The 13,715-nt window shown below is 40.8% G+C and overlaps 1 protein-coding gene across 11 annotated transcripts in view; it reads right to left on the bottom strand.

Annotated features, from left to right (window-relative positions):
• Positions 1-13,715, bottom strand: part of LOC130176038 (neuronal cell adhesion molecule-like) — a 78,059-nt gene that overhangs the window by 32,815 nt on the left and 31,529 nt on the right. For all 11 annotated transcript variants that reach the window (XM_056386864.1, XM_056386862.1, XM_056386859.1 and 8 more), the window contains one exon: positions 11,320-11,395. In XM_056386864.1, the coding sequence (XP_056242839.1) occupies positions 11,320-11,395 (76 nt within the window). The remainder of the gene's footprint in view (positions 1-11,319; positions 11,396-13,715) is intronic.

A 13,715-nucleotide genomic window follows, 5' to 3' on the forward strand; every position in this document is an offset into this window, starting at 1 on the left:
CAGTTAATACAACCAGGCCTTTCTGGAAAAGCGCTGCTATATAATAAGCAGTCTACTGGTGGAATTTGAATTGTGCTGATACAGTACAGACAGGCAGGGAGCGATGGGTCATTTAGAGCTGTGTGCACTTTGTATGGTACCATTCAGTCTGGCAAAATCTGCCGACAACATCAGATAACAAAGCGTGAACACTGACTGTGCAGTGGAACAATCTGTTACCACTGCGTGTTACCAGAACATGTCATTTGCCAGTGAGAAAGTAGCAGGTGGACAGAGGCACTGAGGTCGAGTCTTATGGAGGACGACCCTTGTCCTTTGGCCACGTCAGTACTCCTAATCATGAGATGTTTCCACAGAGTGAAAAAGGATTCCGGGGCAATCATAAAAGCAAAATAGATCAAACAAAATTAGCTTTTAATCGTGGAGTGTCTTTAAAAGGTACCAATTTATACACAAAAAATTTAAATTGTGAGGTGAGGCTGGTGGGGATGTCATTAGTTTTGCAGGTATTTGGTCATAAACGAAAGAACTGGACAAACTGGAATTGTGACAAAATGATGGCGCCTTGAGGCATTTCGCCACAAAACCACAAATGTGAACCTCATGGTGGTGAAAAGTGAGAAAAGTCAGGGATCACCAAATTCTGATTTGTCTTCTGGGGTTTATAAGTGTTTGTAGAAACGCATTGCAATCTGTCTGACTGTTGTTCAGATGTTTCGGTCTGGACCAAAGTGTTGGACTAACTGACCGACATCCAAAGACCGACATTTCCATCCCTGGAGCCATTTTAGCACAGCTAAAAAAGAACAAATTGTGCTAGCAGTTGTCAAGCAAACTCTTCAGACAACATGAGATAAGAAGGCGTGCAGACTGAGTGAGCGCCGGAACAATTTGTTACCACTGTGTGTTACAAGAACATGTAATTTACCAGTGAGAAAGTAGCTGTGAGAAAATCCCCGGCAGGTGGACAGAGGCAGCGAGGTCTAGTGTTATGGAGTGCCACCTCCACATTCACAGAGCACCACAATAGGCCTCTCCTGCCGCTCCCCTCCTCCTCCTCCACCACCAGCCCCTTCCACTCCACCCCACCTGTGTCTGTGAAAGGTCAGCGCAGAGGAGGGTCCTCACCCCCTCCCTGAACCCACAGCTCCCACTCCACAATCATCCCCAACACTGGAGCCCAGTGCCAGGAAACTCAATCAAAGAGGGGCTTCAGAGGGCTCCAGACCTCTCAAAACCCTGCATTGTCTCCAGAAGGCTTCCCCACACCGTGGCCGGTCTATACGTAACACTGTAAGAGGAGTTGCTCATTACTGCCCGTCCCCGGTTCCACTCTGTCTCTTTTGTGCAGCTGACAGAAGAATCCAGTTGCCCAGCCTGGCCAATAAAAGAGAGAGCAGTTACGTAAAATAAAAAAAATAAATAAAAAACAGAAGAAAAGAAAATGAGAAAAGGGATTCATTTCATTTTCAGGAGTGCATGATGTGAAGACACATGTTGCATGTGTTAGTGGAGTTGGTGGTTTGGCATGAAAGAGACATATAATACATAACTGTCACCTGCAAGACGGCTCTTTAATGGCATCTGTTTAAAATTTACCATTCATCCCACGAGTTAGTGAGTATTGACTGATAGACACACCACACCACAATGTGTGTGAATGTCAGAGCAATCCATTATCACATAAAGGAAGCACTATGTAGTTGCCCTCTCTCTCTCTCTCTCAGCCCCTCCTCTACTCTATTCAGATACGGCAGGTGAATACAAATCATTTCCCCTCCACTGCTCTCCAAAAGGACTCACCATCCAATTTCAGACATAGAGGACACAAACAATAGTCCTTTCAAAGTGTGAGAAAATCAAATCAAGGCCTTTTTTTTAAAAAAGGAAAACGCAATCAGAAGTTAACCCTTCCAAAATGCTAAACTTGAAAAACAGAAAATGTGTTTCTTGTTTTTCTCTCTCACACAAAGACTGAAAGGATCTATTTTTAAGTTAAGTTTACACAATGGAAGTTCAATGCTTTGAAGTGAAATTTGCTTCAGAGGATTATTTTTATTATTGATTAATACATCAACTATTCTTTTGATCAAGTCAGAGATGAGATTAAATCCTGTGTATCAGTGCAACAGGTAAAGTAGAGAAGCTTGTAAAGAGGAGATATTTCTGTGCGGAGGAAGATCATAAGGATCTGAAATGTGTGAATTTGCAGGTGCGTACAGACTGCATCACAACACTAATTAATTCATATGTACAATCGTCCATTTGTCATACAGTTTTTTCGTTTTCGTTGATGAAAACTTTCAAACATCTCGTCATTGCTTTTTATTCAGTTCACTTGTTTAAAGAGAAGCTGGATAAATGATTAAGACATTTCCATTCTGAAGACTGACTTATTGATTAATTGTCTAATCATTCCAGCACTTAATTAAAGTGACACTTTTAAAGATATTTCCGTCACTTGTATTTTCGCTAAATACAGGGAGAAGCAATAATAGTTAGTTTCTGTTAGACTGGACACATGCTGCCATTCAGAGTTTTATTCCTCGTTGAAAACGGTCAAAGCTTTTATTATAGTATCAGCTTTTAAAGATATAATTTTCCTTTAGTCCCGTTCTAGTTGTGGCCAATCGTCATTGGTGCATTTTGTCATTGTTTTTGTTGACAAAGTAAAGAAAGAAAACCAATACGCCGTTGTGAAGCTGAAGCCAGCAAATGCTTGATAAACTAGATAAACTAGACTTGTAACGATGAATCTGTTTATCAAGATTGTTGTGATCTATAACGATTCATGGATTGTCGATCCACAGATTGATAAGTGACTTATGATTTCAGCCTCGTTTTGGCGTTCTCATCACTTTCATATTCACTCTGTAGCCTAGATGCAGAAGCAGTGACAGTAGCTGCTATATTTTTCATCATTTCAGTTTTTGTTGACAAATTTAACACTGATAACTGACTTAAAAATGATTCATCAATTAGAAAATTTGTTATCAATTAATATTCTGAAAGTTGACTAATTGTTTCTGACTTATTTCCATCACTCACTTTATAGTACATGCATTAACAGTGACACAGTAAAATTACAATAAACAACTGCACACACTCACTTCTCCAACCTTACAGATAAGAAAACTGAATCATACAGAATATAATTAATATGATAAATTAAAATACACCACAACACATGCAGAAATGTTGCTTAATGTGAAAGTAATGTGTGTGCCACCCGGACCGATCAAACACTCTCTTTCAGCCAAGTCTGAATGAGCTTTGATTACACTGGCTTGAGCTATGGCCACTCTATTCCTTCACTCAGGTTTTCATATGCTAAACTCAACAAACAACTCATGGGGAAGTGAACAATTCATCAAAGATAGCCCTGAGTAAACTCCTCTGACTGCATTTGAATTGAACAGTGGCACTGTGAATTTTCATTTTAAATCTTCCCCATCCAAAAGACTTTTGATGGAATTTGATCTAATTAAGCTCTGGGACTGAGAAACTTGTGATATTTACCCCCCCCCCCCCCCCCCCCCCCCCCCCCCCCCCCCCCCAAAAAAAAAAGAGAAGAAAGAGACAACATCTCCCTTAAACGAATGGAAATAATTTTTGTTAGGAAGTAATTGGATGACCCCATTTTATTTGAAGCGCTGGTTTTTTATGAAATGAAAAAGAGAATTTTTAAGATTAAAGAATACAATGAAAAGCCCCTGGTGGTGACTGACTGATGGTGTGTTGGCACTTCATCAAGGCTTAGTGTGAACATGTTTCTATCTGTCTCATGGGTGCAGATGACTGAAATGTTAGCTAATGAGTATTAATGACACTAATGAAGGACTAAGCTTTCTCATAAGGAAGACCCTTTATGAGCTGTAAAACTCTCTTCACAAGTTCAGCTGAAGACGTGATGTGAAAACACGCCAGAGACTCAACACTGACAAGAAGGTTTTCTAGTGCTATAGTTTAGAGATTTTCCCTATTACATCCATCATTTGGAGAGTTTTAGTATGTTTTGAGTGGGTTTGGTAGTTTTGCCCAGAGGGCGTCGCAGCTCAGATGAACAGTGCTCCATCCTTACACATCGTCTGGCCCCATCAGAAATAATGGCCCAGACAAGAACTGCTCCATCAGCCCTCATTTGTCAAACGGTGATTCCGGAGGAAACATTGCTCCTATTTAACACTAACAGTCCGCCGCGCTTCCGCTAACAGCCTCTGTCCTGTGTCTGTGTTTGACGGGACGAGACTGGTCGCTAATGCAGGAGAAGTGTCGGCTGAGTGCTGGATAATGCCTGGGTGAGGCTGTAGTGGAGCTGGTGGGGTTTTTTCCTTTTTTTTGTTCTAACTGTGTCAGTCTCTCGCTGCAGGTACTGAAAAGGTCAGCACTGGAAGGTGATAACAGCATGGACGAGGAGTGTGTGACTCGCCTCCGAGGAAGGAGACCAGGGGTGTTTCTGTTTGTTTGTGTCCCCCAGGGTCGAACATGACAGAGGAATGAATTACTGCTTTAACAGATAATGGTCCAGTGTATGTACAGGGACCACCTCGCCCTCCTCTGTCTACTCATGAAGAATGGATAGCCTATATGCATTGTATGGTCACTTACATTCAGCATAAATGTTAAACAGTGTTTCAGTAAACACTTGTTCTGGGTAGCATTTGACCTTCCCTGACACTAGTGCTGATACCATATCTCGGTTTTAGTATAACAAAACAATACGATTGGATTCCAACTTTAAGAAATATAAACATATTTTTCATTTAGAAAAAGAAGCAAAACCTCTGCAGTGTTAAAAGTTATCTCAACACTAATACAGTGTAAAATTGGCATTTTTGGCCACTTTTTGAACTCAACCATGAATACCCTAATAATAAATAAATGAGTTAAGACTACAAATGTGAACACACATTTAGGGCCATCTTTTTGAATATTTTCAATGAGTACAAGGCATTTTGGTCTGTCCCAAAAAGGTATTACAATTTGATACCCAGCTCCATTTACTGGGTTCATATATCTGGTTTCATTTTGGATCCTGCTACAAATTATTAAAATATCTGGATTCAAAAAGATTATGGCCTAATTCATCTTGCCAAATCATTTATCTTCTCTATATTTTTAAACTATGTTCAAAACAATCAGGTAATCATTTACTGTAGCCTATTAGCAACTATGTAACCAGGAAAAAAAAAAGATTTTTAGTTACATCATTATCTCTATAGTCTTGATATTTAAACCCTGAACACCTAAACTGGTGTTCAGGGTTTTATGATTTCATTTCTTCTGGCTGATTAGACCTAGATTTAATCCCTCTACACAGCACATCTGATTGAAGATGGAAGATAAAGCCACAAGCTTGTATGTTATAGAGTTGACTGTGTGAAGGTTATTCTGTGTATTGACAGTACAGCACCATATAAATTAAATTTGTGTTTAATTACAAAACTGACAGAAGTTGGCTGATGTGTGGCATCAATGTTGGTTTACTTTTTAACACAGCTCCAAGTCGCATCTATTGCTTTTAATAAAAGTAAAACCTTGCAATACAAAATCTGAGCTACCCAGTTATAACTGGATGTTGATGTGAACTGCTTTTATAAGTGGGAACTGCCACGTTACAGGTCTTAATAATGACATTAATAATGGCTCCTTTCTATTAAGCATCTTAATATGCCAAGATAGGGAGCCAGCAAGCACAATATCCAAGGACAGGGCTTCACACAGCTAACGGGAGTTAAACTATTATTAATGTTATTAACTACACTCATGTTTTTCTGCTAGAAAATGTCAAAATGTCAAAATAAAAAAAAGGCTTTAAGAATAATAAGGATGGATGTTCTCCAGTTTTTCAGGTGCAAAAATAGTAAAAGGAGAGTCAGAAAGATGTCAATAAAGCACAGTCTGTACATGCCCACACATTCCTGTGAAGAGGTCCAAACAGGCAGAATAAATGAAAACACCTGTGGAGGTGTACCAAGGTAATGTAGAAGGCTTTCAGTTATTTAGAACTTTAAAATTAATAAAAGGCCAAATCTAAAGATATTCAATACGGGAATGGAATGGATTTAGATTTGAGCAGTGGCTTTTATTCTGCTTTCAGATTCCAAAAAATGCAATCAAACACCAACCATATGAATGCACAAAGATGCATGATTTCAGTTTAGTTTATCTTGTCATTTGATACAATAATTCAGTATCCATTGGTTTGGAAATGAAATCTAGAAACAGTACAAACATATTGGTAGATAGAGGCTTGATGTAATTTACCCAGCAGTAGAAATCCACAGACAGAAGCCTGTATACAGCTTGCTGCTCTAGTGTGCTCTCGCCTTTCATATTTAGTCATTGCTTTACTCTCTCTCTCTTTCTCTCTCTTTCTCAGAGGGTACAGAGAGAGATTTCTCATTAGAATTGGCTGAGATGCAGGTGAGCGAGGGGTTACATCTAAATTCAGCCATTTGTATTCCACCACAACACCCGGGGAGTAGGCTGTTTATATTGATGAGCAGATAGACTTGGCCTTGGACCAGGACCTTCACCTAACAGCCACATAAATCATTTGGTTTCTTAGTGGCCCCTTCCAAACAGACAGATCCCAGCAGCTTATTACGATGCGAGGACAATCTTCTGTGTCCTGAAGCTGCATCGATTCCCAGAATCAGACTAAACAGACCACTGGAAACGATCCACAGTATGAAGATGGATCCAGTTTTTTTCAAGTAAAAAAAAATGAAACAAAAAATACCTCTAACAAACATTTTATGCTTTAAGGTGGTTACATGGTCAGGATTTTAACCACATGTGTGGCCACTATGGACATAAATCCTCTACTACCTGCTCTTTGTCTAAATAGCCTAAAGACTAAAACCACTCAGGGCGAGTGGACTACATGCTCTTCTTTTTCAAAATATACCCCTCCTCTTCGGACAGTCAAGTATTCTGTCTTTTTTTCTTCAGTTCAAGTGAGAATTTTTTTTTTAAGTAAGAGCAACATCTTAGAAACAAAAAGTGGACCACTTCATTTAAGGAACAGCTCCACATTTTGGAAACTTCGCTTATTTGTTTGTTTTCTTGTTCAAAGTTAAATCAGAAGATTGAGACCACTCTCACGTCTGTATTAAATATGAAGCAGAAAATCAAAAAAACTCCCTGATAATTCACAACATTTTAAACAAACCTTAGGATAGCTATTAATACACAGTTAAATGTACCAAAATAGGCGAGTAGCTTCCCCTGCTTTCAGTCTTTATGCTAGCTGATTCTTATGTTTATTTAATCTGAACAAAAACCAAAATGTAGAAACGACATATTGTGGTTTAGTATGGAGTTATGTGCTGGAACTATTTTCTTGAACAGAGCCAGGCTAGCTGTTTCCACCTGCATCCAGTCTTTATGCTAAGCTAAACTAAGCTAAACTAGTTTCATATTAGGCGTATAGACATGAGATTGATTAAATCTGTCATATAACACAGGAAGAACACTGATAAGGGTTTTTTTCAAAATATCAAACTATTGAGCAAGAACTTCACACTTCTCAACGGCAGACAGCAGTAACTACAGAAATGGTGGAGACAAAGTTTGAAGGCTGCAAAGTGTGTAACAGCTGTACAAGTTGTAAACCCTTGATCTAATGACTGTTTAGGACCATTATTCTACTAAAAGAAATCGTGCAAACATATTAGAGCATGAAAACTGATTGTTGAATCACAGGGAATCCAGGGAATAAGTCATTAAATTAGCTTTAGCTTAGGTTAGCTGTAACAGTATCAAAATATCAGGTTCTGGTCTAAACTCAGTTACTGTGATTTGGCTTTGTGGAGCAGTACTGAAATAAGGTGACTGCATTGCAAACTGTATAAAAAATGAAATTATAATATTGATTTACTCATTGCAATGGGAAACAGATGCATATGGAGCAATGAAAAAAAACTGCATTCAGCTGTGTAAATGAGAAAAATTTTCGAGGCTCAGCCAGATAATTGCACAGACAGGATGAGTAGTGAAAGTAGAGCGGGGCCTAGAGGAAGGTTGTCCAGATGAAGGAAGGAGAAAAGAGTTAGGAAAAGATGGAGATGCCAGATATAGAACAGTGTCTGCTAAGCAGTTACTGAGTCACATTTGCATGAAGCTGACTTTTCTCCACAACCCTGGAAGATGGAGAAGGAGAGCAGAAGCCCCTCAGGAGTGGCCTCACAACCTCTTTCACATCACTCAGGCTCTCTTTCTCCCTCACTGTCTTTGTATCCATCTATTCATCTGTTTGTTTATTCATGTCCTTCTTTCTGACACTTTAGCTGCTTCTCCCAGCACCTCTCTGTCTCTGCTCGCCGTAGAACCTCAGAGACACTGAAAAACACACACACACGCACTCAATCACATCCACACATGGCCCCTTTCTCACATACAGCAGCTCTTAAACATAACGTGCGCAGGAAGGAGTGTTGACACAGGGAACCGTTGGAGAATTGTCAGGCACGAATCAACGATACACCTAAGAAATATCTTGACGCGCTCATCTGAAACGACGTGCACAGCCCAGGGCCCCTCTGTGTGTGTACGAATCCCTCTACTCATCTGCAACTCGTCTGATCTCAGAACTGCTGCTGCGTAATATCACTACTTTATAACCACATACGAGAGAGCTCCAATTTCACACATAGTAGATGATGAAACCATTCAGGTGCACTCACGTTAATAGAAAGGAGGTACTTTTTGAGAGCTTCAGCGGGTCACAGTACAGTGTTCAGTGTATACCAGTTACAGCCATTGTTATATGTAGGCTCCCAATTTTAGGGCACGGAATACAATTAGACAAATTAAAAGAGAACGTCTGGTTTCATATATTTCAACACTGTCAGACATGGTAAGAAACATGAGCAACAGATGATCATATGTTTGCTTGATGTATGCGGAAGATAACAAAGGCTATACATTTAAATTATTGCCCAAACTGATTGACACAATTACAAATAAACCCCAAAAACCCCAAACCCCAAATTGTAATGTAACAGTAAGAGTTTGGAAGCACTTTTAATAGTATTTTAAAGCATTTTTAGGCATTTCTTCTGATCTTTTGACAGTGGGGCGATGAGGAAATGAGGAGATAGTGGTGACAAACGACATACTGTACAACAATCATCCACAGGCAGCCAGAGTCAAATTGGACTTGTAATTGTATTTTTACCTCATCATACTAAATATTTGGTTGCAAATCCTTTGCAGCCAGTGAGTGGCTAAGATCTAAGACACACGGACATCAGTGGACGGTTGGCACCTCCTCTGGTCTTGTTCTGCCAGGGCTGTGCTGCAGCCATCTGCACTTCTTGCATGTGTCAGGGGATTTTTGCCTTTAGTCTGGTCTTCAGCAAGTGAAACACATGATCAGCTGGGCTGAGGTCAGGTGACTGAATTGGCCAATCAAGAGTTTGGCCCTAAAAACACCTTGGTTGCCTTTTCTGTGTTGAGGATTGTTGTCCTGCAGCACTTTGCTGAAATTGGGGCTATAAAAAGGGGATAACAGTCCTACTGTTCATGCAGTTTGCAGTATGCACTTAACAGAGGCTCAAACACAATCAATTGCCCTTAAAATTGCGAGTCAGCACTTTAACCTCATAGTTTTCACTTCAGGGTGTCGGAGTAAAGTCAAAGAAGGAAAATGCTTTAGTTCACAAATACTTCGCAACTGCACTGTATATGAAAAGATCGGATTATGTAATTCTGTCTCAAAGATTTACAGTCAAATGCCACACTCATATAGAGCTATTTCTGGAGAGGCAAAGCTCTGAGTGGGTGAGCCTCCATATTTTTTTCCCATCCTCCCCCACTTGGCATCAAAACACACAAACAATAATACCACACTCCCTGACGGCCACGTGAGAGAAACCAGTGAAAGACAGCAGTGTGGAGGTAAACAGAAACCTCTGCAGAGCTTCTATTGAAGGGCCTGGGACCTGAATGCTGCTGCTCACAATGGACGCTTCACGCCTCAGTGTGTTTCAAACCGCAAATTCAGTCTGCAGCTCCTAAGTGTGGCCCTCTATGACTCGGCCATTGAAAACTGTGGACTCAGCCTCTCTGGCAGACAGCACACATTCACAACAACAACCGACTGCCACGGCGCAATGACAAGAGAGAAATGGGAAGAATGAGACAAACAGACTGACAGATGGGCAGAGGCGAAGCGAAGGATTGAAACAGGCACACAAATGGATAAACTGAGAGAGAGAGAGAGAGAGAGCGAGAGATCCCCCCTATTGCCCAAAATAAAACAAGCGTAGCACCAACAGCAGAGGCAGATGAGCTCGGAGCCGTCAGAGTCCCTTAACTCTCCTCTCTGCTGTGAGTGCAGCATCCCCGCCCGGCTCGGCGTGCAGCAAAGCCGAGGTGGGATCCTTTCTTCACACTCCACTGGGCGGTGGACACACATCACACCGTGTCACCTCCACTCACAGAGCATTAGATCAACTCCCCGCTGAATCACAGACACACTTTTAGCCCCACAGAATGAGGGGATGAGCCAAAGGTTACAGAGGGTCATTTTCAAAAACCCTGTGTGAGCTGAGAGTCAATTCTCTGGGCTCTAATGCACACAGAGACCTTGTGTTTAAAGGAGAGCTACTTCAACTCTTAATTGTACAAATGCCATTAGGGAACTTTTCTATCTCTGCGAGCTCCATTACGACACATTTTGTGTCAATAAGAGAGGCACTAGGCAGAATTTAGGCTCCAAGTGCTGTTTTGTGATTTCTAAGTATTGACGCCCACTGTCACAGCAGTGGGCAAGGAGAGGGTGTGTTACCTTGACAACCATATGCATCAAACTGATAGTTGGACACCAGCGTACAGTGTTTTGTTTTTATTCCCTGCCAAAGCTCGCTGCCAAAATGGATGCCGACACAAAAACACACTTTGCCAGAGGAACAAATGCCAGTCAAGCAAGTGGCGACCTTTGCCTTACAGACAGAACAAAAGCAGAGACACCACAACTGAGACCGAAAGAGAGAGGAGTCGCAGCAGTGGAAAGGTTGGCTAGTCGTTTAGGGACTTAGCAGGTCTACAGAGAGTGTTAATATTAATACATTCACACTCTGGCTGTATCATAGATGGAGATATTTGGACTGGAGACACTTGCCAGGGATGGCAAACAGACTTACATTTGTGTGTGTTCATATCCTACGGGAGGGGAAATTCCTTTCAGAAGAAAGTGTTTGCTTCTAAAAGGCCCGGAAGTTCATACTGTTTTGGAAAATCATGTTGCTATTGCAGATGATCTGATGGGGGGGGGGGGCGACGACTCTGGAAGAAATGTTTCCAACTTACCAGAGAAACCCCTCTTCTTTCCTCCTCCTCCCTGGCTGGTTGTCTTGTTTCTTCTTCCTCTGTGGTTTTCTTCAGTCTGGTTAAACAAAAAAATGGAAGAGAATAACAAATCAAACTTGAGTATTCGTAATTTTGATTTCTCTCCTCTCCCTTTGAGGAAACAACCAGGACTTTAGCCAAGATAAGAAAATCCAGTCTTTCTTAATAAGGTTTCTGGGTAGGAAGTTTTGCAAAGCGATGCATATTTTCCAACATCCAGTGCATGCATTTAACTACACAATGGGCCCACTACTCTATGTTTGGGTTTATTATAAGCTGCTAAAGTCCTTTTCAGACTGGAGGTCTTCTGCTCTGCCACAGTCAAACCACAGGTTACACACCAGGATGCTCCCACATTAAACCTCTTCTCATCAAACAACTGGTTTTATGAGAGGAAAGATTCTTCTTTTATTTTTCTTAAGCATAATCATCAAACACTTCCAACAGTGACAAGTCTTGGTGGTGAAAAGAGAGCAAACACCCAGGCTGTGTAAACCAGAGTGTGGACAAGGATTTTCGGAGGCAGGAGTGTGTAATCCAAACTGATAGACACTAAAGCCTGTGGCTGAAAGCTGGTAGAGAGACACATCTCCTCCCATGTCTCTCCTCTTGTCTCGTCTTATCTCCTTTATCTCTTCTCCTCTCACCCTCTCCTCCTCCTCCTCTGTCCATCTTCTTCTCTATGCTCCCTTTCCTCCTCCTCCTACTACCTACTGCCATTTTCACTCCTCTGCTCTCGTTCTCTTCCCTCTCACCTCATCTCCTCTTTTGTCTTCCCTCTGTTCTTCAATAGAGTCTTCATTTTCCTTCTCTCTCCTCACTCATCCTGTGTTATCTCAGGGAAGGGTGAGGACCCCATGTGAGTGGTGAAAATATGCAGAAAGTCATGGCGCATTTGGAAGGGCGATATACAGTTGTTTGTCTTGACATCATTTTACAGTTAAACTGTCTGATTTCTCACATGACAACTTTAAATATGTTGTCTAGGGTGATGAAAAAGTCTGCGATACCTTGATCTCACCTCTACCGCCCTTTGCTTTTATCTCTTCATTTCACACACCTCTCTTCCCTTTATTACCACCCTTTTTATTTTCTATCCATGTTTAACTTTTCTCCCCAGTGTTATCCTCCCTTCTTTCGCGCTATTCTTCCATCTCAGAATGTTGTTGTTCAAAATGTTCAAAATGACAATTTGACAAATCTTTACACAAATCATGAGAATCTGGGACCTAACCATGGCATCATGAGCCAGAAAAGCCAAAGGAGCTCTGTCCTAATCTATTCTGTCTAATCCTCTCTTTGTCTTCTCTCCCCCCTTCTCCAACCACCTCCTCACATCACCTTATACTCCCTCATCCTTAAGATCAGAAGCCAATGCAGATGTGGGATATAATATTAAATAGCCAGGCTTATATACTTAAATTCAAGACTGTGCCTTGTTTTTTTCCTTTTGTTTGCAGATGTTGTGGTCATTGACTCCAAACAGCACCTCTTTTACTTTATGTCTTTTTCTGGATTTTTCCTTCTTTCTATGTGTTCATATTGACATATTTAATCTAATTTTGCATGACAACTGTTGACAACTCTTTGCTCTGATCATGTAAATTTGTTGGATGCATGCCCTGCTCTGATCTTTCAGACCCTTTGCTTTTATCTCCTCCTCTCTAATCACATCCTCTGCTCACATCACCTTTCCTCATCCTCCTGCCTACTGCCTTAAACTGCCATGTCTTTGTTTTCTTTATTTCTTTGTTTTCCTCATACCCAATCCTCTCTTCTAATCTCTTCCCTTCTCTTTCATCCCAGACTTTTTCAGCTTTAAAGGTGGGGAGCCCCCATGCAGAGAGCCGCAGGAGATGAGGCTGTACATACTTGATATACAGTATTTTCGATTTAAAAGATGTTTTTTGAGATTCATCCCCCACATTTTTAAAGACAGTACAAAAATGTTTCTCATGATGATTTAACTCCTTGCTCAAGAGAAATCTCAGATGTTCTTTTCTCTTCCCTTTTACAGTCATTCTTTTTTCTTCTTGTTCCATCCTGCTTTCCTTTGTTTAATGCCCAAACCTCTCCGCACTTCTCCTCAAACACTGTCACAATGAACACAGACAAACCGACTGGCATTGATGGGCAAAATGATTGAAGGAGCCAATCCAATTTACTTCTAGCAAAGGCTTATTGACTCCAGGTTGCTGCTGTAAATAATAGTGTGGAAACCCCATTGAGAGATACCACAGTTTCCATTCGGTTAAATACGAACACTGGTGTCGCTATACAGATACAATTGTGAACTATAGGTTTATAGTAATTTTGTTTCACACAATCACATTTTTTTCAGATGTTTTTTTTTTCAG

This window comes from Seriola aureovittata, chromosome 10 (assembly GCF_021018895.1).
Source record: "Seriola aureovittata isolate HTS-2021-v1 ecotype China chromosome 10, ASM2101889v1, whole genome shotgun sequence".
NCBI classification, from domain to species: Eukaryota; Metazoa; Chordata; class Actinopteri; order Carangiformes; family Carangidae; genus Seriola; species Seriola aureovittata.